Here is a 24,528-nt window from a genome sequence, read left to right on the forward strand (position 1 = left end):
TTATTTGTAGACTGGCCTTATTTGTCTCTCATCATTTTACTTTTCTCATTATTCTGTCTTGTTTTCTCATTAATACTTGAGTGCCTTCATGTTATCTCTATTATTGTGACTGTTTCTCTCATTATGTTGCTGATGTTGTCTACTCTCATCATCTGACTGACTGCTCACCTTCACAGGTCTGGGCGGCTTGGAAGTCTCACTACAAACTGAAGACCCGTTCACTTGAAGGACACATTTGGAGTCGGACACAAGATCCAAGAGGGAGTCATTTTAAACGAGAGCTTCAGGCAGAAAATTCGAGTGGATTTTCAACTCTAAAAATAACTTATTTTTTTGGATATTTTGAACCTTCTTTATCTTTAAAAATAACTCCAGATATTATGACTCTAGCTGGAAGTTGACCTGAGCAATGTAGGGTTTGCTGCAGTGAGATTACCAAGGCACGAGTGTCTGGGATTTAAAGATGATGGATATGTGTCCTGTGTGCTGCTGTGCTGGGAGGAGAGGAGCAGCAGCAGTCGTGGGGCTCTGCTGCTGCTGTCACTGGTGCAGCTGTTCACTCCTGCAGCTACCTTCCCTCAACATACTGTGTCTTCCCTCACCTGCAATGAACAACTATGAACAATACTTCTCCTGCGATGAGAAACAGTGAATAACACCTCTCTCTCTCTCTCTCTCTCTCTCTCTCTCTCTCTCTCTCTCTCTCTCTCTCTCTCTCTCTCTCTCCACAGCCCCACAGTATGTCCCCCACAGTATGTTTACAAACCCACAGTGACTCTCCACAGCCCCTCACCAACAATTGTCTCCTACACACACACACACACACACACACACACACAAATGTTAGAATCTTGTAGTGTCTACAATAAGGAATGGAACCAAAATCGACAAGCCAAATTTTCTTCCAGCCTGCGTGAATGTAGTGAGGCTCAATGTGTGTGTACAAGTGAAGAGTATATATTAGATGCTTGACTCAAAAATATGAGGCTTACACAAAAATACAGGACACAACTTGAGTGTGGTGAGTCAAAATGCTCAACTTTGAATTAACTTTCAACAAAAATTAACTAAATAAACACACTATAAAAAAAAAAAATCTCATCAATTAACACTGAAAAAAAATATATATACACCAACGCAAAATAAATAAATAAATGAAGACTAAATAAAGCAAAATAATCTGAACGCTAACACACAAACCAACATAGTCGTATATTTTTAAACACTACGGTGAAGAAAGATAATGAAGCTTTAACATTGAGAGAGAATGAGAGAGAAATTTGTGGTTTTCCTAAATTCTCTCTCTCTCTCTCTCTCTCTCTCTCTCTCTCATACACAAACAATAAAAAACAAAAAAAAATAAGTAAGTAAAGTAAAGTAAGTAAGTAAAAATACAAGCAAATAATAATAGCTATCCACACCAATCCACACACACCAAGCCATCCCAATCCAGCCAATCACGAGGCAGCAGCAGACACACCGAGAGGATTGGGAGAAAAAAAAAAAAGGGGGGAAAAATGAAAAAAAAAATGATAAGGAGGAGAATAAAAAAAAAAGCGAAACAAGAGAAAAATGAGAAAAATAAAGGGAAAAAAATACGAATAAAATCAAAAGGAAAAAATGAGGGAAGAGAAAAAATGGGGTGAGGAGGAGAACACTTAGGAAAATAAACCAAACAATAGGGCATTACATTGTGATTAGGCACAGCAGGGATGGATCATGAGAGAGAGAGAGAAAGAGAGAGAGAGAGAGAGAGAGATCTGGTCAGGAATTTAATTTCACTTCACGGTAGTTAACTGCGTCACGAGGTAGGCAATGAGATGCCAGTAGCGGACGCAGCAAGCCAGTCAGTCGACAGCGCGCGCTCGTCCAGTTCACACCTCTCCTCCGCTCACGACCTACCGTTCACCACCCGCCACCTGGGTTGTTCTAGGCGGGAGCCGCGGTGTGTTTGCTGCAGTTTTACTTGGCTTCATCTTCATTGGTTCGTGTCCAGCCATGGCGGACCGAGGCCTCAGTCGGGCAGGAACCCCCAAGCCCAGCCAGGACACGCCACGGCGTGCATCCAAGCCCAGCCAGGACACGCCACGGCGTGCACCCCAGCCCAGCCAGGACACGCCACGGCGTGCTTCCCAGGCCAGCCAGGACACGCCAAGGCGTGCTTCCTCCTCCTCATCTGTCTCACGGGACAGTTCACGGCCCAGGCGTGATGATGATGACCGGTTAAGGAAGGACAATAAGAGGACTGCTGTTGGTTTTGATGGGTCGTCCGTCAAGCGTCTTTGTGCTTCCAAACCACAACAACCGTCCGGCAGTCAACAACCGTCTGGCAGTCAACAACCGTCCGGCAATCAACAACCGCCTGGCAGTCTACAATCATTCGTCAGTCAACCCTGTTCGGACGAGGATCCTTCTGCTTCAGACAAGAAATTTGATATTCTCACCAATCTGTTGAGTGGTTTAGTTGAAAAACTAGACAACCGCATTACACGCAGTGCTTCGCCTTCACCGGTAGATTATGGTGGCTGTCATGAATTGTCCCCTTCTGATAATGAGGACGGTGAAGAGTCTGAGAGAGATGATCCAGACCCCCTAGATGGATTAGACACTATCTCCCCCTCTTTTTCCGGTAGCCAACCCGCTACCTCTGGTGATGACGCAGACTTCCTCCAAGCGTTGAGTGAATTGTCTGACAATTTTTTGGGCGAGGAAGCAAAAGGTGAACCAATTTCTGATTCACTTGCATCAATAGTCAATGCCAGCCTGAGGCGTCGTCCTGTGGCCGACATTGTAAAATCAACCACTAATAGGATTAAAATACCCAGCAATGTGCCCAATATGAAAGTTCCAGAGACTAACCCTCCCATTGTCAAAGCAATGAATACGGGAGGTAAACTTGTGGATGCTCGACTAACCCATATTAATGGACTGTTACTGAAAGCGCTTGTTCCCATTACTCAGTGCGTTAGTGACGTGGGGGAAAGGAAAGGGAAGGCAGTGAATTTTTACCTGGAAGGTTTAAATGATTGCCTTAGGCTACTAATCTCCGCCTTCAATTACACCAACCAGTTACGAAAGGAGGTGGCACGTGTTCACGTCAATGACACTGCTCTTGCAGAACTCTGTAAATGGGAGTGTGAAGTCGGTACTGACAAACTCTTCCCTTTCGACATTGTGAAGAAATGTGATGAAATGCATAGAACCAAGAAGCTGGGAAGGCCGTCCTTCCGCCCCTACAAGACCTCCAGAGGGAAGAGCTTATCCTTCGGTAGACAGGACCACAGGAGACCTTACAGCTCACGAGCCCGGTCAAAGCTTCCTTCAAGGCCTTTTTTAGGCCTGCGGCAGTCTTACGGGAGGAGGACGCAGCCATACAAACTTCCCCAGTAACGCCTCCCACAGTGCCTCCCACAGTAAGTCGCTGTACCTTACCTTGCTGCACCTTGATTAACACGCCAGATAACTTTGTGGCGGGTAAGACCTTCCTTTTTAGGCACAGTTGGCAGGTTTTTTCCAGGGACAAATGGATTCATGATGTGGTGCGGGGTAAATTGTTAGAGTTTGATGTTGTTCCTGTACAGTCTGAATTCCCCAGACCTCTCACCCTATCCATTACTGACAGGGAAGCCCTGGATAATGCTATGCTAACTTTCATACAACAGAAAGTGGTTGAGAGATGTTCCCATATATCAGACCTTGGTTTTTACTCAAATGTTTTCCCTACGAGAAAAAAGGATGGCACGGCTAGGGTTATTCTCAATTTAAAGAACTAAATGACTTTGTGAAACATGTTCATTTCAAAATGAGTTCAATTAAGGAGGTACTTAGTTTACTTCAGGAAAATTGTTTTTTCATGACTATTGACTTCAAGGATGCATATTTTTCTGTTCGTATTCAGCCTGAGGATAGGAAATGGCTGCGCTTTATGTGGAATAACCAATCTTTCCAGTTTACCTGTCTTCCTCAGGGGCTTACATCTGCACCACGCATTTTCACTAAATTACTTAAACCTATCCTTTCTCACCTCAGGAAACTTGGGATATTGATTGTCTGTTACATTGATGACTGCATTCTCATGGCTTCTTCAGCTCAAGAGTTGGAAGACAATGCTATGTATGCCTTGCAGATGTTTGACTCTGTAGGTTTAACAGTCAATGTCAAAAAGTCTGTTTTGTCTCCTACTCAGGAAGTGGAGTTTTTGGGGATAATTCTAAATTCTGTCACGATGACTGCCTCTTTACCATCACGTCGTAAAGAGAGCATTAAAGCCCATGGTTTGAGTTTGCTTAGAGGTGGATCTACTCTACATGACTTGGCTGCGTTTATTGGTCTTGCTGTAGCCTCCGAAGCGGCGGTGAATCTAGCCCCCCTCAGGTACAAATACCTGGAGATTGTTCGAAATAAGGAACTTACTCTGAGCAAAGGTAACTACAACTCTGTTATTTCACTTGATAGTCATGCTCGGGACATAATCCGGTGGTGGATTGATAACATCGACTCTCAAACTAAATCTCTGGTATCCTGCCCCCCAGATTTGGAAATTCACACTGATGCTTGCCTAACGGGTTGGGGGGCGAAGGTTGGCGATGCTAGGACAGGAGGTCATTGGGCACATGCAGAATTAGATCACATAAATTGTCTGGAGCTTAAAGCCATCCTTTTGAGCCTAAGATCCCTCTGCAAACGCTGCGAACAGACTCACATCCGTCTTCGGTCTGATAATTCTACCGCTATCGCCTGTATTAATCGCTGTGGCAGTACTAAATTGAGCCTTAATACCCTGACGGAACAGATTTTTGATTGGGCTGCGATGAGGGACATCACTTTATCTGCCGAGTATGTCAGGGGAATTGACAATGTTGAAGCGGATGCAGAGTCCAGAGTCCGGAACATTGACACTGAATGGATGCTGTTACCCTGTATTTTCAATAGGCTGTGTGAAGTATTCTTTTTTCCGGACATCGACCTATTTGCTTCACGTATTAATGCCCAGTTATCTTCATACGTTTCTTGGAAACCTGACCCTTATGCTTCATTTACCAATGCGTTCACGTTTCCCTGGTCTAATTGGAGATGTTACGCTTTCCCTCCTTTCAGTGTCATTGGCCGGATGTTGGGAAAGATCCTGGAGGACAAGGCGACATCCCTGACTATTCTGCCGCTCTGGCCTACCCAGGTCTGGTTCCCGATGGCCCTCCGGTTACTGATTGCACCTCCCCGCCTTCTTCCTCGCGCTTCCTTAACACTACCCCAGGACCCGTCGCGAGTACATCCTCAGACCTCGAAGTTGATATTGTCAGCCATGATCCTCTCTGGCGATCCTTTGCATACAGAGGCCTTTCGCAGGAAGTTGCCGAATTTCTGCTTCAATCGTGGAGACAGAGCACGAAATTACAATATGGGCCGCATATCAAAAGATGGTTGTGTTTTTGTGTCGGCAGGGAAATTAATCCTTTTCGACCACCTGTAAGTTGTTTGTTGGATTTCTTGTTGCAAGAATTTAGGAAGGAGACGGGACGGAGCTACAGTTCTTTGAATGTCGTTCGTTCTTCTATTTCTGCCATTGCTAATATAGATTCCAAACCCGCGGGCCAGCACCCTCTAGTCTGCAGGTTTATGAAGGCAGTTTTTCTATTAAGGCCATCTTTACCCCGTAACTGCTCTACGTGGGATCCAGATGTAGTCCTGACGCACATAAGATCTTTGGGGCAAAATGAGGGCCTGTCCATGATTCAGTTATCTGGGAAATTGGTCATGCTCATGCTCCTGGTATCCGGACAACGTGGCCATACTTTACATCTTTTGGACACTAGGGACATGACAGTTTCTCGTTCTGAGGTTTGTTTTCGAATAGGTGATCTTCTGAAAACTTCCAGACCTGGTGTTCATCTCTCTGAGCTTGTTTTTCCGGCTTATTCTCCAGACAAATGTTTATGTGTATTCACCACTATTTGCTGTTACTTGGAAAGGACTGCAGGGATTAGGGGCTCTATTACCAGGTTCTTTTTAACTACTAAGGCTCCCGTGCGGTTAGCGTCACGAGACACTATAAGACGCTGGACTAGGAATGTCATGAGGGATGCAGGTATTGATTTAACAATTTTCTCACCTCACTCCACCAGATCTGCCTCCTCCAGCAAGGCATCCCTGACTCTACCTGTCTCCACAATCATGGCCACTGTGGGGTGGTCGTGTGAGTCTGTTTTTGCTAAATTCTACAGGAGGCCGTTGTCCAAGCGGACAGATTTTGCTAGTGCAGTGTTGGGCTGAGGAGGTTTCCTTCTCTTGATTACTTGGGTATTTATTAAGGTATACACATACATATAGATTGTTGATTTGCACATGGATTGCAGCCTGTTCTATTATTTGTGTTGAGTTTCACTTCTGTACTACCTTATATCGTTACTTGGGAAATAAATGGTTATTCTTTGTCTATTTTTCTTTTGACACCACTAAGGACTACGTTAGGTTTGAGGAATCACTCTTAAGCTCTCATTGCCTACCTCGTGACGCAGTTAACTACCGTGAAGTGAAATTATACGATTAAGCGAGTACTTACCGGTACGATGGTTGATCGTAATTTCACGAACAGTTAACTGCGTCACTGAGGTAGTAAATGCCCTCCCTTTTCCCTCCCAGTGTTTTGTCCCCTCGTTAGGTTCTTTCCTACTGATGTGCCTCCTTGTCAATGGTTGGCTGCTTCCTCAAACCTCTCTAAAGGACTGGCTTGCTGCGTCCGCTACTGGCATCTCATTTACTACCTCAGTGACGCAGTTAACTGTTCGTGAAATTACGATCAACCATCGTACCGGTAAGTACTCGCTTAATCGTATAATTTTGTGTTAGTGGTTTATGCCATCTCTCTCTCTCTCTCTCTCTCTCTCTCTCTCTCTCTCTCTCTCTCTCTCTCTCTCTCTCTCCTTACAACAGTTTTGTCTTTCTGCTTTCTCTCACTCTTATCTTTCGTTGAGAGAGAGAGAGAGAGAGAGAGAGAGAGAGAGAAAAAACATTATTATTATTACACACCCACACACACACACACACACACACACACACACACACACACACACACACATACACACACTTTTCATAGGTAATTGAACACATAAAAAAAAAACATAACCCTTTTTCTTTTTACCTTATCTATCACAATAACCCTTTTCTACCTCCTGTCCCCTTCTAAATGAAACCGAACCATTAAGAAGTATCACTTGCTTCTCTCCTGTAACTTATAATGAAACGCTCGAATTAATTCATAAGGTGCGCAAAGGAGCTTAATTAATAAACAGGAAAGATTAAAAATGCATTGTGGGGAAAAAAAAAAGGTGAAATATGAATGAGTTTGAGGAAAGGTGTGTGTGTGTGTGTGTGTGTGTGTGTGTGTGTGTGTAAGGTAATGAGTTTTTTAACTGAAGAATGTAAGGTATTGGATCCGAAAGCATAAGGGATTGGACGCCCTGAGTGAAGCGGTTACAGGTGTCTATTGTTCCCGTGGTTGATATACTGAGACAACTTGTTCGCCACCTTGCAATTAGAGACGTGGCAGTGAGGCTGGTAGATACCTATCAGCGCCAGCATTTTTAATTGTCTCCGATTTCCTGGGGCAAAGGGGTGTCTTAGCTAAATTTGAAATCGATGTGCAGGAAAAGTACAGCATGAATTGCTGCACAAGTGTATCTAAAATTAAAAACATAACCCTTAATATTAATATTCATACTTACTGGTGTATAATAAGGCTTTGTTAATTGAATTATAAGATAAAACTAAAAATAGGTAATGATTTTTTTAAGTAAGTATGAACAGTAAAAATAAAAGGATGTTGATTTCGGCTTGTGCATTTTATCTGGGAATGTTGAAAAATATCAGATATCACTGACACGTCCTGTTTATGAAAGTAATCAGTGATATAAAAAAAGAACAGCACCGCTGGCGGACGTACGACGTATCTCGAATTAATTCATAAGGTGCGGAAAGGAGCTTAATTAATAAACAGGAAAGATTAAAAATGGGAAAAAAAAGGTGAAATATGAATGAGTTTGAGGAAAGGTGTGTGTGTGTGTGTGTGTGTGTGTGTGTGTTAAGGTAATGGGTTTTACAAATGAAGAATGTAAGGTATTGGATCCGAAAGCATAAGGGAATGGACGCCCTGAGTGAAGCGGTTACAGGTGTCTATTGTTCCCGTGGTTGATATACTGAGACAACTTGTTCGCCACCTTGCAATTTCCTATACAGGGTGTAACGCGAGTTTCTGCAAATATTGAAAGAGGTGAAAGAACGTTTAATTCTAAGTATAAAATGTTCTATGCACATATGCATTTTAAGGCTTTGTTTACCCGTCAGAGGATTTGAAAATGTACGGGACTCGCGGGTGTGCTCTGTGACATGACGGACACACGGTTGTATTGTCGCAGCCTCGGAGGTGCCACTTAGTCATATTACGAATGGTTTAATATTACATTATCTTATAACAAGACAAATGGGATTACAAAGCATGTAATTTACCGATAAGCATTACAGGACAACATTATTGCGGTGATTAAAAGTACTTCTGTAAAATGCTACGCGGCATCATCAAAGCGATGGAGGAGGGCGGGTGGGTAGCCTGCCCTTGCGACCTTGAAAACAGCTGAGAGATGATGCCACGTAGCATTTTACAGGAGTACTTTTTATCACCGCAATAATGTTGTCGTGTAATGCTTATCGGTAAATTACATGCTTTTTTATATCATTTGTCTTGTTATAAGATACTGCAATATTCCACAGCCTGCAAAAAATAGCATTAAACCATTCGTAATTTGAACAAGTGGCACCTCCGAGGCTGAGACAATGCAGCCGTCTGTACTTCACCTCACAGCTACACGCAGGGCACAGCAGCGAGTCCCATACATTTTCAACTCCTCTGACGCACGTCGCCCACCACCAGGGTCAGAGGGTCGGACATGATGCAGAAGAAGGCGCGGGAGCCGAAGTATTCATCCGCCGTCCACCGCTCCCCGTCGCTGAGAAAGCTGCTCCTTGTGTCACAGCTGAGGAAGAGAGAGGCGAGGGATAGGTCACTCCTGCAGGAACACCAAGTAAGAAGGAACACCAATAGACATGGCCACTCGGAGGGATACAAAGGAAAAAACAAGAAGTAAAAGATAAGGACCGGAGGTTGAAATCGCTCACACATGAACAAACAGTAATAGATAAGAGCACGGAGTTTATTTAGATCACTCACAAAGAAATACAAATGAAGAACAAACATATCTAACTTGCATTTTGGTTCTTCCGAGGCTGTCTGTGATAAAGTACACTGAGCAATCTTGTAAAGTGGATGTAGGCGGGAAAATGCAAGGATGCAGGCACGGGGAGAGAGGGAGGGAAAGTGAGAGGGAGGGAGGAAGGGAGGCAGAAAGGAGGGAAGGAAGGAACGTAGGAGAAAAGAAAGGAATAAATAAAAGCAAAGCCTTCCCCACCAAAAAAAAATAATTAATTAATAAAATTAAATAAATAAATAAATAAAAGTAAAACGGAGAAAAAAAGAAGAAAGGAAGGTATGAACAAAAGGAGAGGGAAAGGAAGAAACGGATAAGAAAAGGAGAGAAATCAAATGAAAGAAAGGAAGGCAGGAAGGATAAAAAAAAACGAAATAACGGAAACTCATAGATAGATAGATAGAGAGAACGATAGATAGGTAGGTAGATTGATAAATGGATGGATGAATAAAGAAATAGAGAGAGAGAGAGAGAGAGAGAGAGAGAGAGAGAGAGAGAGAGAGAGAGAGAGAGAGAGAGAGAGAGAGAGAGAGAGACTAGATAAACAATAGTATTCTCATAGGCTGTATCATACCAGGGACAAGATCCTTTACACAGAAAAATACTGATAATATATGTCATAGGAAAAAAAAAAAAACATTCAATGACTCCCAAGACACCAGCACAGGTTAAGAATATTTTACTAGATTGCTTCATGTATCCCCCAATGCATCTGTAATGCCATAAGAGATCATTTCAGAGATTATGACAACCAGCTGGATTGGATGTTTACAGTAAAAATATGGATACCAATAGTACCTATTTACAAGAATTAATAATTACTCCCAGACTTTACAACCTTGCCTCAGTTGTGGCTGGATAGTATCTGGATAACTGGAGGATTACATTCCTTCTCACAAGCTAGCATGAACGTGTTTGTGGTCTGTGTTATAGGCTGTCATAGGCTGAAAACAGGAAAGCCTAAGCAAAGGAAAAGGCAAGGAGATGTGACAGTCTGTAATTTTTCAGCTCTTCCAAGTTGGTGGTGATGCAATAATATGAAAGCTACATCACAGACCTGAGCAGTAGGATAATAATAGTAATGTCTTTTGGTTGAAAGAGAGAGAGAGAGAGAGAGAGAGAGAGAGAGAGAGAGAGAGAGAGAGAGAGAGAGAGAGAGAGAGAGAGAGAGAGAGAGAGAGAGAGAGAGAGAGAGAGAGAGAGAGAGAGAGTAGAAACAGAATACCTAGAGGAAGATAGGGTAGTAAATTGTCTCGGGTATGTAATGGGTGGAGGGGTGGGTGGGAGGGGTAGGGTCAGCAGCAAGAGAAGGCTGGTGGAGGAGGCAGAAGTGGCTTTGGCTTCTCCGACAAACTGTTTCCCAAGCCTCCCTCGACCTGGGCAGTATTTCAGCGGTCTTGCCGCTCATTTTGGTTGACTTCAGCCAAGCCCTTAACCTTGAGTCGCTCTGCAGTCTTGAGAAAATTAGGAAGGTCTGCCTGGGCTACATTGACCTCTCCTGCATACATGTACTCCAAGATTGCTTGCAAGTGGCTGAAGGGCACATCTTTCAGGATGATTATTGGATGTTTGGAGGGATTTTCCTCTAGCAAGGCCTTGAAATATGGGAAACATGCAGACAGCACCATCTTGTGTGCCTTGCAGGTTTGTCCATCACAGGCCAGAGTCACATCTGTGAAACTCTTCTCCTCACGTAGATGTTTGAAGGAGAATACCATATTGCTATGGAACTCATTCCATCGCAAGCAAAACTGCTGATCATCTGCCATCTTGTGGGTTTTTTGGATCGGCGTGGAGTGGTCAGTGTTGTGTCAATGTTTACAGCAACACACGTCAACAAGATCCGAGAGTGGTGAGCATGGGGGAGGCTGGAGAGTGGTGAAGGAAGGAGACAGGGGAATGGATGAGCATGGCAGGGCAGGGAAGGAAGGAAGGGCAGTGAAGGGAAGGAGGAATAATGATGGAAGAAAGGCAAGTGAGGGAAGAGGGACGGTGTAGGAAGAGCAGTGAAGGAAGGAGAGCCAGGGGAAGTCGAGGCAGTGAAGGAAGGAGAGGGGCGTGGAGGAAGAATAGGGACGTTGTTGTAACCCAGCAAACAACAAGAAATGAAACATGTAACAAGAAACAAGAATGAAACAAAAATTAAGAAATGAAAAAGGGAAACGAGAAGTAGAAAGAATAAATGAGGGAAGAAGATGATAAAAACGACAGCAGGTATCAAGAAGCTATCACCACCCTGACAGATAAGAGACGAGACGTGACCACCGAGGAGAACAACAAGATGCGGTGAGTCATCACAACACTAACAGAGCCGGAGATTAGCACAACATTACAAGAAGAGGTACTCAGGTGGCCATCACTGAATTAGTATACGAGGGAAGCAGAGGTCACCGGAAACAGGTGACATGGACAACACGGACAGCCGGCACACCACAGGAACCGCCGCCTCCTTGTTCCTGATTAGAAGATGCGATTACCAAAGTAACTCGAGAATGAATCTTATTGAAAGTTAAGGAAAAATAAACTGTGTGATCGAAGTACGGGGAAGATAAATATAGTTACTTGAAAATGGATCTTGCGGAAAGTATATGAAATTGAACCATATGACCAAAGTATGAGAAAATAAATATATTTACTCGAAAATTAACCTTATTGAAAGTTACAGGAAAATGCCGCGAATGATCGAAGTAGTGGAAAATAAATGTTATAGCAACGGAAGCCTTGTTGGGGCAAAAGGTCGCTCTAACATCACGCGTATATTACAAGGTGTAGGAGACGGGAATAGACAGAAACAGAGAGAGGGACAAGCTAGACACAGCTGTCAGACCAGAGAGGGTCAGGATGGGCAAGCCGCCTGTCGCAGTACCAGTAAGTAGAGCCACACAGTTGTAATGCAGTCACAGTAAAATGTGGGTGTTATATATTGACAGAGAGGGATTGGGTGGTGTAGGATGTGTTCCTCAATGAATATTACCTGCGAGGTTTGTGTAGGATGAGATTTATCATTGAGTATTAAATATGTGAAGTGATTTGAATCGGAAGTGTAATGTGAAGTGTTCCAGATGTTTAATGGAATTTATTTGAAGAGAGATGAAACCATTTTCGTAGTTTCTCCTTGCTGTCGGAAGTCATATATGATCATCTAAGTGTAAATAAATGTAAATAACACAAAATAAGTAAAAAATAAATAAATAAGCGCTCCCTTGAACCCACAAAAGCCAGTCTTATAGTTTAGGGAGGCAGCAAGAGTGTGCAACGTAGAAGCACGACAACGCAGAAGGAAGATTAATGAAGGAAAGAAAGCTAGTGAGGAAAGGAGAGCCAAGGAACAGTGACGTGAGGAACAGTGAAAGAAGGAGAAATAATGAAGGAAGGATGAACAGTAAAGGAAGGAGAAGTAATGCAGGAAGGAGGGACAATGAGAGAAGGCTGGCCAGTGAAGGAGGGACATGAAAGGAGGGGTAGTGAGAGAGGAGAGTCAGGGAAGAAGGGAAGTGATGGAAGGAGGGACAGAGAAGGAAGGAGGACCAGTGAAGGAGAGGTAGTGAGGGAAGAGAACAATGAGGTAGGAAGGGACAAGGAAGGAGGGCGGTGAGAGAGGAAGTGAAGGGAGGAGGGATCGTGGGAGGGGTATGATGGATCACAAACACCTGAAGAACGAAGGATTGCTGGAATGGTGCAGGTCTGGGTGTCAATGTACTGCTGGCTGGAACGTGAGGGATGCCTGGAGTGTGGGAGCATGACTGGACTAAGAGTGACTATGTACGACTGGAGCGTGGGTGTAGGAGTGACTGTGAGTGTGTGACTGGAATGTGACTGGCAGGATTGTGACTATCTATCTATCTATATCTATCTATCTATGACTGCAATGTGAAATAACGAAGCGTGAATGACATGAGTTTAAATGTATGACTGAATTTTGCATGACAAGAACGTGGAGAACATAAGCATAAATGACTGAACAGTGGATTTGTAACTGCAATAAGCCAAGTCAAGCCAAGCCAAGCCAAGCCAAGCAATGCAAAGCAAAGCCAAGCCAAGCCAAGCCAAGCCAAGTCGTGTAAGGCGAGGCATGTTAAGTTAAGCACACACTTTTGATGAGTTATGGAGCTTGAACTGGTGCTGGTAGTGATGTGTGTGTGTGTGTGTGTGTGTGTGTGTGTGTGTGTGTGTGTGTGTGTGTGTGTGTGTGTGTGTGTGTGTGTGTGTGTGTGTTTGTGTGTGTGTGTGTTTTGCCGTGTCGTTAGTTGTAAGTGTACATGAGAGAGAGAGAGAGAGAGAGAGAGAGAGAGAGAGAGAGAGAGAGAGAGAGAGAGAGAGAGAGAGAGAGAGAGAGAGAGAGAGATCTGGTCAGGAATTTAATTTTGTGTTAGTGTTTTACGCCATCTCTCTCTCTCTCTCTCTCTCTCTCTCTCTCCTTACAACAGTTTTGTCTTTCTGTTTTCTCTCGCTCTTATCTTTCGTTGAGAGAGAGAGAGAGAGAAACATTATTATTACACACACACACACAAACACTCTTTTCATAGGTAAGTTAACACTTTTAATAAAAAAAAAAAAAAATATATATATATATATATATATATATATATATATATATATATATATATATATATATATATATATATATATATATATATATATATATATATATATATATATATATATATATATATATATATATAGAACCCTTTCTTTTTACCTTATCTATCACAATAATCCTTTTCTACCTCCTATTCCTTCCCTTCCAAATGAAACCGAACCATTAAGAAGTATCACTTGCTTCTCTCCTGTAACTTGTAATGAAACGCTCGAATTAATTCATAAGGTGCGCAAAGGAGCTTAATTAATATACAGGAAAGATTAAAAATGCATTGTGGGGAAAAAAAAGGTGAAATATGAATGAGTTTGAGGAAAAGTGTGTGTGTGTGTGTGTGTAAGGTAATGAGTTTTTTAACTGAAGAATGTAAGGTATTGGATCCGAAAGCATAAGGGATTGGACGCCCTGAGTGAAGCGGTTACAGGTGTCTATTGTTCCCGTGGTTGATATACTGAGACAACTTGTTCGCCACCTTGAAATTAGAGACGTGGCAGTGAGGCTGGTAGATACCTATCAGCGCCAGCATTTTTAATTGTCTCCGATTTCCTGGGGCAAAGGGGTGTCTTAGCTAAATTTGAAATCGATGTGCAGGAAAAGTACAGCATGAATTGCTGCACAAGTGTATCTAAAATTAAAAACATAACCCTTAATATTATTATTCATACTTACTGGTGTATGATAAGGCTTTGTTAATTGAATTGTAAGATAAAACTAAAAATAGGTAATGATTTTTTTTAAGTAAGTATGAACAGTAAAAATAAAAGGATGTTGATTTCGGCTTGTGCATTTTATCTGGGAATGTTGAAAAATATCAGATATCACTGACACGTCCTGTTTATGAAAGTAATCAGTGATATAAAAAAAGAACAGCACCGCTGGCGGACGTACGACGTACTTATCTTGATCATGATTCTTCAGTTAAAGAAAGCGCCGTTAGGAAGGAGTGTAAAGTGTAAACAATAGCCTCTCAGTTCTGCCGATACAAAGGCCTTTACTTTGCTTTACTATATCCAGAATAGGATATAGCTCGTTCTTTCGGGAATTTTCTTAATTCCGCTGTAGTCCATGATTGTGGCGGTGATGTATCCATTGTGCAGGGTAGTCGAGTAAGCGTGGTCCTGTGTTTTGGTTTGCTCGCTGCCCAAGTACCCGAGGATAGTGATCGTACCGCAAAAATAAAGTCTCTGATACAAAATTATATTTTCTATACATTAAATGGATTTGCCTTTTGTTTGGTACATGAAAATGCAAGTATATATTAGTGTACTTCCATTGAGGTCAGTAGAAAATTACAGATTGCCTGCCTTGATACACTTACACTTATAGGCTCTTTTAAGAATATCATCTGAAATTATGAATAGAGGCTCAAACAATGTCATGTGCTGTCAGTTATCACGAAATTAATTGACTTAAAATTCATTACTGTGCAACGATACACTTTTGTAAGCTTGTAAAACCTTTCCCCAAAAAGTATTTATTTTCCGGCGAGAATTAAAAATTCAGGCGCTATCTGGTATCAAAACGCTCACTGCGACGTCTCTAATTTCCTATACAGGGTGTAACGCGAGTTTCTGCAAATACTGAAAGAGGTGAAAGAACGTTTAATTCTAAGTATAAAATGTTCTATGCACATATGCATTTTAAGGCTTTGTTTACCCGTCAGAGGATTTGAAAATGTACGGGACTCGCGGGTGTGCTCTGTGACATGACGGACACACGGTTGTATTGTCGCAGCCTCGGAGGTGCCACTTAGTCATATTACGAATGGTTTAATATTACATTATCTTATAACAAGACAAATGGGATTACAAAGCATGTAATTTACCGATAAGCATTACAGGACAACATTATTGCGGTGATTAAAAGTACTTCTGTAAAATGCTACGCGGCATCATCAAAGCGAGGGAGGAGGGCGGGTGGGTAGCCTGCCCTTGCGACCTTGAAAACAGCTGAGAGATGATGCCACGTAGCATTTTACAGGAGTACTTTTTATCACCGCAATAATGTTGTCGTGTAATACTTATCGGTAAATTACATGCTTTTTTATATCATTTGTCTTGTTATAAGATACTGCAATATTCCACAGCCTGCAAAAAATAGCATTAAACCATTCGTAATTTGAACAAGTGGCACCTCCGAGGCTGAGACAATGCAGCCGTCTGTACTTCACCTCACAGCTACACGCAGGGCACAGCAGCGAGTCCCATACATTTTCAACTCCTCTGACGCACGTCGCCCACCACCAGGGTCAGAGGGTCGGACATGATGCAGAAGAAGGCGCGGGAGCCGAAGTATTCATCCGCCGTCCACCGCTCCCCGTCGCTGAGAAAGCTGCTCCTTGTGTCACAGCTGAGGAAGAGAGAGGCGAGGGATAGGTCACTCCTGCAGGAACACCAAGTAAGAAGGAACACCAATAGACATGGCCACTCGGAGGGATACAAAGGAAAAAACAAGAAGTAAAAGATAAGGACCGGAGGTTGAAATCGCTCACACATGAACAAACAGTAATAGATAAGAGCACGGAGTTTAGATCACTCACAAAGAAATACAAATGAAGAACAAACATATCTAACTTGCATTTTGGTTCTTCCGAGGCTGTCTGTGATAAAGTACACTGAGCAATCTTGTAAAGTGGATGTAGGCGGGAAAATGCAAGGATGCAGGCACGGGGAGAGAGGGAGGGAAAGTGAGAGGGAGGGAGGAAGGGAGGCAGAAAGGAGGGAAGGAAGGAACGTAGGAGAAAAGAAAGGAATAAATAAAAGCAAAGCCTTCCCCACCAAAAAAAAGTAATTAATTAATAAAATGAAATAAATAAATAAATAAAAGTAAAACAGAGAAAAAATGAAGAAAGGAAGGTATGAACAAAAGGAGAGGGAAAGGAAGAAACGGATAAGAAAAGGAGAGAAATCAAATGAAAGAAAGGAAGGCAGGAAGGATAAAAAAAAAAACGAAATAACGGAAACTCGTAGATAGATAGATAGATAGAAAGATAGATAGGTAGTAGATTGATAAATGGATGGATGAATAAAGAAATAGAGAGAGAGAGAGAGAGAGAGAGAGAGAGAGAGAGAGAGAGAGAGAGAGAGAGAGAAGATAAACAACATCCGAGAGTGGTGAGCATGGGGGAGGCTGGAGAGTGGTGAAGGAAGGGGACAGGGGAATGGATGAGCATGGCAGGGCAGGGAAGGAAGGAAGGGCAGTGAAGGGAAGGAGGAATAATGATGGAAGAAAGGCAAGTGAGGGAAGAAGGGCGGTGAAAGAGGAGCAGTGAAGGAAGGAGAGCCAGGGGAAGTCGAGGCAGTGAAGGAAGGAGAGGGGCGTGGAGGAAGAATAGGGACGTTGTTGTAACCCAGCAAACAACAAGAAATGAAACATGTAACAAGAAACAAGAATGAAACAAAAATTAAGGAATGAAAAAGGGAAACGAGAAGTAGAAAGAATAAATGAGGGAAGAAGATGATAAAAACGACAGCAGGTATCAAGAAGCTATCACCACCCTGACAGATAAGAGACGAGACGTGACCACCGAGGAGAACAACAAGATGCGGTGAGTCATCACAACACTAACAGAGCCGGAGATTAGCACAACATTACAAGAAGAGGTACTCAGGTGGCCATCACTGAATTAGTATACGAGGGAAGCAGAGGTCACCGGAAACAGGTGACATGGACAACACGGACAGCCGGCACACCACAGGAACCGCCGCCTCCTTGTTCCTGATTAGAAGATGCGATTACCAAAGTAACTCGAGAATGAATCTTATTGAAAGTTAAGGAAAAATAAACTGTGTGATCGAAGTACGGGGAAGATAAATATAGTTACTTGAAAATGGATCTTGCGGAAAGTATATGAAATTGAACCATATGACCAAAGTATGAGAAAATAAATATATTTACTCGAAAATTAACCTTATTGAAAGTTACAGGAAAATGCCGCGAATGATCGAAGTAGTGGAAAATAAATGTTATAGCAACGGAAGCCTTGTTGGGGCAAAAGGTCGCTCTAACATCACGCGTATATTACAAGGTGTAGGAGACGGGAATAGACAGAAACAGAGAGAGGGACAAGCTAGACACAGCTGTCAGACCAGAGAGGGTCAGGATGGGCAAGCCGCCTGTCGCAGTACCAGTAAGTAGAGCCACACAGTTGTAATGCAGTCACAGTAAAATGTGGGTGTTATATATTGACAGAGAGGGATTGGGTGGTGTAGGATGTGTTCCTCAATGAATATTACCTGCGAGGTTTGTGTAGGATGAGATTTATCATTGAGTATTAAATATGTGAAGTGATTTGAATCGGAAGTGTAATGTGAAGTGTTCCAGATGTTTAATGGAATTTATTTGAAGAGAGATGAAACCATTTTCGTAGTTTCTCCTTGCTGTCGGAAGTCATATATGATCATCTAAGTGTAAATAAATGTAAATAACACAAAAAAAATAAGTAAAAAATAAATAAATAAATAAATAAATAAATAATGCGTTCCCTTGAACCCACGAAAGCCAGTCTTATAGTTTAGGGAGGCAGCAAGAGTGTGCAACGTAGAAGCACGACAACGCAGAAGGAAGATTAATGAAGGAAAGAAAGCTAGTGAGGAAAGGAGAGCCAAGGAACAGTGACGTGAGGAACAGTGAAAAAAAGGAGAAATAATGAAGGAAGGATGAACAGTAAAGGAAGGAGAAGTAATGCAGGAAGGAGGGACAATGAGAGAAGGCTGGCCAGTGAAGGAGGGACATGAAAGGAGGGGTAGTGAGAGAGGAGAGTCAGGGAAGAAGGGAAGTGATGGAAGGAGGGACAGAGAAGGAAGGAGGACCAGTGAAGGAGGGGTAGTGAGCGAAGAGAACAATGAGGTAGGAAGGGACAAGGAAGGAGGGCGGTGAGAGAGGAAGTGAAGGGAGGAGGGATCGTGGGAGGGGTATGATGGATCACAAACACCTGAAGAACGAAGGATTGCTGGAATGGTGCAGGTCTGGGTGTCAATGTACTGCTGGCTGGAACGTGAGGGATGCCTGGAGTGTGGGAGCATGACTGGACTAAGAGTGACTATGTACGACTGGAGCGTGGGTGTAGGAGTGACTGTGAGTGTGTGACTGGAATGTGACTGGCAGGATTGTGACTATCTATCTATCTATATCTATCTATCTATGACTGCAATGTGAAATAACGAAGCGTGAATGACATGAGTTTAAATGTATGACTGAATTTTGCATGACAAGAACGTGGAGAACATAAGCATAAATGACTGAACAGTGGATTTGTAACTGCAACAAGCTAAGCCAAGCCAAGCCAAGCCAAGCTTAAACAAAAAATGTTTGGCCTCGTGATATTTAAAACGTTTGAGTATAATCTTGAATCCATTATTTCTTGTTAGTTTAGAATGATCAATGGTGAAATATTTATGTGCATCAATGTTATTATATCCTTTGAAAATTTTGAACACTTCAATTAGGTCTCCTCTTATCCTACGCTTTGTTAAGCTAAATAGGTTTAGTTCTTGCAGTAGTTCCTCATACGGCTTATTGCGCATTCTTGGAATAATCTTTGTGACTCTGCACTGTATCTTTTCTAGTTTTTTCAATGTCTTTTTTGTAATATGGTGACCAGTACTGTACACAGTACTGTACAAGTTTATGGATGGGGATAATAGATGGAAATAGGTAGGTATATTTCATACAGGGACTGCCACGTGTAAGCCTGGTCGCTTCTTGCAGCTTCCCTTATTTCTTATGTTCTTATGTTCTTCACAGTATTCTAGATGAGGGCGCACCAGTGAGTTATATAAGGCAAGTATAACCTTTTCTCATTTAAATTCAAAGGTTCTTCCAATGAACCCTACTAATTTATTTGCCGTCTTTACTGTTACTATGCAGTGTTAACTTTGCACCAAGATCTTTTTCTTTATCGATGCTTGACAGTGGCATGTTATTCATTACATATCTCGCCTGAACATTGTTGCTTCGGATATGTAGAATTGTACACTTTTCTATATTGAATCTCATCCGTCATTTTCTGCCCAGCTTGTTAGTCTATTCAGGTCACACTGGAGTTCCTGCCATTGTGACACAGACGTTACTCTACTTGTTATCTTGGTGTCGTCTGCAAATTTACTTATTTTGCAATTTATCCCTTCATCAATATCATTAATGTACATTATAAAGAGTACTGGTCCTAATATTGAGCCTTGAGGAACACCGCTGTTTACCTTTTGTCACTCTGACTCTTTTCCATTTATCACAACACGCTGTTTTCTGTCAGAGAGCCAGTCTCTCAGCCATTTCAGGGTGTTTCCGGCAATACCGTGAGTTTTCACTTTACTGGTGAGTCTCGTAAGGAGAACAGTGTCGAAAGCTTTCTGGAAATCAAGGTAGATAATATCAACAGCTTTTGTCTCGTCATGCGAGTTAAATAGTAAGTTCATTAAGCAGGAACGCTTGGTTCTGAAATCGTGTTGCGAATCCTTTATGATTTTGTTTTCTTCTAAATATTTAACATTTCTATCTCTGATTATTGTTTCCATCAGCTTTCACAATACTGAAGTGAGACTGATCGGCCTGTAATTGGCTGGGAGAGATTTATTTATTTATTTTTTTTTAAAGACTGGCGTGACATTTACTAGTTTCCATTCGTGGGGAACTTTACCCGCTAGTAAAGTTTTATTGAATAAAATTGTAAGCGTTTCACGAGCTCATTTCTTGCTTCTTTAAGAAGCCTGGGTGATATCTTGTCTGGCCCGGGTGTTTTGTTTACGTTCATGCTCTTCGTGACTGAGAGGATTTCACTTTCTGTGATGGTGAAGTCCGGCAGCGTGGTGCCTCTTGACTGAGTCGAAGGGGTCGGCAGACTGCCCTGAACATCCTCAGTCGTGAAGACTGTTGAAAAGTACTCGTTCAGGGTGTTCGCCATGTCTGTTTCGTTTTCTATTTTTGTGCCATTTTCTGTTATTAGTGGACCAATCGTTGATGTGAAAACCCTTTTTGTTTTCACATAGGAGGAGGAGGAGGAGCAGGAAGCGAAAAGGAAATACAACAAAAACAACAACAAAACAAGCATCAGGGAGATGAAGAAGCAAACAAAGAGAAGCAGGAGGAGGAGGAGGAGGAGGAGATTATACATCGTTGGCTTTCAGAAAGGAGCGTAAAAAGAAGCCAGCGTGTCAGTCTTACTCCCTTCCTACCTTCCTTCCCTCAATCCCTCCCTCCTTCCCTCCTTCCCTCCCCTTTCTCTTCTCCTCTTCCCTCCTTCCCTCCCCTTTCCCTTCTCCTTCACAGCCTCTCTGGTATGAAAGAGAAGTAATTCTTACTTTTTACTTCAATCACTTCCTCTCTTTTGTCCTCTTTCTTACACGCACTTGAAAGAGAGAGAGAGAGAGAGAGAGAGAGAGAGAGAGAGAGAGAGAGAGAGAGAGAGAGAGAGAGAGAGAGAGAGAGAGAGAGAGAGAGAGAGAGAGTGTGTGTGTGTGTGTGTTACAAGTTACAAGGAGTTACAAGGAAGAGAAGTACTCCAGAAGGCCTTATGACCCATACAGGGAGTACTGAAAGAGACTCAAGCTAAGTTAGAAGCACATGTCCAGGCGACATCGAGTCTACGTAGGCAGCACCTCGTCGAGTCTTGTCTTGAACTGCTCTACAGAGTCACTATTGACGACATCTGAGGGAAGCGCATTCAAACGACTGCAGATTTTGTAGGAAAAGAAGTTCCCACAAAGATCTCTGTTGTAACGCTTCAGTTCAAGTTTGTAGCCATTGTTACGAGTGCGCCCCTCACTCAGCTGGAACAAGCACCTGTAGTCCACGTTGTCAAAACCTCGAAGTATCTTAAATACCTCTATGAGCTGACCACGAAGCCTTCTGGTCTCCAGTGAGAAGAGGTTCAACTCCTTCAGGCACTCTGTATAACACATGTGTCTAAGCTCAGGAATCAGTTTGGTCGCCCTGGCCTGTACTCTCTCCAGTCTTGTGATGTTTTTACGGTAAGAAGGACTCCAAAACTGAACTACGCACTCCAAATGTGGACGGACGAGAGAGTTGTACAGTGATAGTACTATTTTTTTTTTTTTTTTTTTTTACAATATCCAAACTGTCTCTTTATGTAGCACAAAAGTTTCTGAGCCTTCTTCTCTACAGCTATACACTGCTTGGAGAACTTGAGGTCATTGGTAATAACTACACCCAAGTCTTTCTCCGAGTCAGTGCTCTTCAGAGCCTTTCCCTTAAGAACGTACTCATATTGGGGGTTGCGGTACCCAATGTGCATGACCTTGCACTTGGCTGCATTAAATGGCATCTGCCATTTGTCTGACAACTCTCCCAGCTTATGGAGATCAAGCTCAAGTTGTTCTACTTTCTCCGGAGTCGAAACGTCTGATCCTAACTTCGTGTCGTCGGCAAACTTAGAGATTCTGGAGACAATTCCTTTATCTATATCATTAATGTATAGGATGAGAGACAGACAGACAGAGAGAGAGAGAGAGAGAGAGAGAGAGAGAGAGAGAGAGAGAGAGAGAGAGAGAGAAGAGACACGTGGAATGACTCACACACAGGTAAGATTACTTGACAACTTGCGCCAGGTTAATCAGCTTCGTGAGTACAACCTGTATCATCATAAGGGGAAAGACACCTGTAACAAATTATTATTCTCCTCCTTCCTGACTCTAATTAGGGCAAATCCTGCAGGGGAGACCAAGAGTGAGGAGAGGAGGGTGAAATGGATTAGTAGATAAGATAAGATAATGAGGGAGCAGGAGTAGGTGATGGTGGTGGTGGTGGTGTAGGAAGTAAGAAGAAGTTATAACTATCATGGAAACTGTGTGTGTGTGTGTGTGTGTGTGTGTGTGTGTGTGTGTGTGTGTGTGTGTGTGTGTGTGTGTGTGTGTGTGTGTGTGTGTGTGTGTGTGTGTGTGTGTGTGTGTGTGTGTGTGTGTGTGTGTGTGTGTGTGTGTGTGTGTGTGTGTGTGTGTCAGTGTGTGTGTGTGTGTGTGTGTGTGTGTGTGTGTGTGTGTGTGTGTGTGTGTGTGTGTGTGTGTGTGTGTGTGTGTGTGTGTGTGTGTGTGTGTGTGTGTGTGTGTGTGTGTAATATCTCTGCAATCTCTATGTTATTTTACTTTACATACTTTGCAAATATTTCACACATATTTTTCATGATTCTTACTGTTACATAATATCTCTCTCTCTCTCTCTCTCTCTCTCTCTCTCTCTCTCTCTCTAGCCATATCGATCTTCTTCACATTCCTTCTTCAAGTTCCCTCGCCGACTCGCTGACTCACTGACTCACTCGTTCACTCTAACAATGCCATGAGCGCTGCTTCACGACCTGTCTCCCCTGCCAGCTAACAAGTGTGAAGGTCTACGGTACTGGCGCGCTCTCTTTCACTTTCATTTGCTGCGCCTCCATCTGTAGCCACATGAATAGCGCAGGATCAATTTCATCACCTTTCAACATTTTTATTCATCTCATTGTGGGACTGATTAATATGAAGGCAGTGGAAAAATGGGAAGGTGTAGGAAGATTACTGATGAAGATTATGACAAGTAGAGACGTAAGGAAACACGAGGAAATGAACATTTGAAGAGTAGAAGGAAAGAAGGATGTGAGAAGGAAGAAGAAGAAAGACAGTAGATAGGACAGGGGAGGAGGAAAAGAAAGACTGAAAAGGAATAAAGAGAAGAAAAAATAGATGGGAATAAGAAGAGTAGGAGGAAGGAGTAGGAAAGGAGTAAAGAGACAGCAGGAAGAAGTTAGGAAAGCAGAACGCGTGAAAGAAAAGCAACCAGTAAGAGGAAGAAAAGGAAGAGAAAGATGAGGAGGAGAAGAATGAGGAGAGGTTAAGAAAAAGAGGAAACCAGGAAGTGTGGGAGGAGAACATCTGGAAGAACAGGAAGAAAGAGAAGAAGGAAGAAAAAAAAGGTAAAGAGGAGGAAGGAAGGGAAGGAGGGAGAGAGAAAGAGGATGTGAGGGCCTTGTTAAGACTGTCAGCTGAGGTCAAGAGTCTAGATAGAATTACAACGCTCCCTGCCTTGTATGTATGAGTATTTTCACACTACAACGAGGTCACAGGAACCATATCGAAAAGAAACAAGTCATTTTTCTATTCAAATTTTCCATCACCATTTTTTTTTTTCATCTTGTCATTTTTTTTTTCTCTCGTTATTTTCTCCTGTACATAATTTCCCCACTGAACAGTTTTCCTTTTCATTTTCTTCTTTGTGGTAATTTTCTTAGTTGTCATTTTCCTTTTTAGTAATTATTTTCCTCTCTAATCATTTTCCTCTTTAGATATTTTCCTTTGTAAACATGATTCCCTCAAGTAATTTTCCTGATATTTTCCTTTTCTACACATTTTTTCCCTCTATTCATTTTTCCCTCTGATCATTTTCCCCTTTAAACATCCTCCCCTCTGGACACATTCCCCTCAAGTCATTTTTTTCAACATTTTTCCCTCTGAAGTTCACAGTAAGAAGAAAAACTAACAAAATCATTACTTTTAATCCTGACCATCCACTGTGAACCATCCAAGTCCAGACATCATTCATCCTAGTCCATCCTAGTCTTCTATCCTTCCATCCTAGTCTTTCCATCCTTCCATCAACCATCCACGCCACCCACTAACAACCATCCGATCCACCATTCTAGTCCATCCATCCTTCCACCTATCCACTCCCTCCTTTCCACCCTTGCCA

At 42.5% G+C, this 24,528-nt stretch overlaps 2 protein-coding genes across 21 annotated transcripts in view; one reads left to right on the top strand and one right to left on the bottom strand.

Moving 5' to 3' along the window:
* The window catches only part of LOC135097002 (uncharacterized), a 47,277-nt gene extending 40,847 nt beyond the window's left edge, over positions 1-6,430 (top strand). For 18 of the 20 annotated variants that reach the window (XM_063998757.1, XM_063998759.1, XM_063998760.1 and 15 more), the window contains one exon: positions 177-6,430. In XM_063998757.1, the coding sequence (XP_063854827.1) occupies positions 3,803-5,470 (1,668 nt within the window). In that variant the 5' untranslated portion in view covers positions 177-3,802 and the 3' untranslated portion in view covers positions 5,471-6,430. The remainder of the gene's footprint in view (positions 1-176) is intronic. The other 2 variants (XM_063998763.1, XM_063998764.1) reach the window with 2 other exon arrangements.
* A 4,093-nt stretch (positions 6,431-10,523) lies between these two features.
* On the bottom strand, positions 10,524-11,110 carry LOC135096965 (longitudinals lacking protein-like). Its single transcript, XM_063998729.1, has one exon. It carries the CDS (start codon positions 11,024-11,026, stop codon positions 10,646-10,648), a length of 381 nt encoding a protein of 126 aa, XP_063854799.1. The 5' UTR covers positions 11,027-11,110; the 3' UTR covers positions 10,524-10,645.
* Positions 11,111-24,528: the final 13,418 nt, after the last annotated feature.

Source organism: Scylla paramamosain, unplaced genomic scaffold (genome assembly GCF_035594125.1).
Source record: "Scylla paramamosain isolate STU-SP2022 unplaced genomic scaffold, ASM3559412v1 Contig10, whole genome shotgun sequence".
NCBI classification, from domain to species: Eukaryota; Metazoa; Arthropoda; class Malacostraca; order Decapoda; family Portunidae; genus Scylla; species Scylla paramamosain.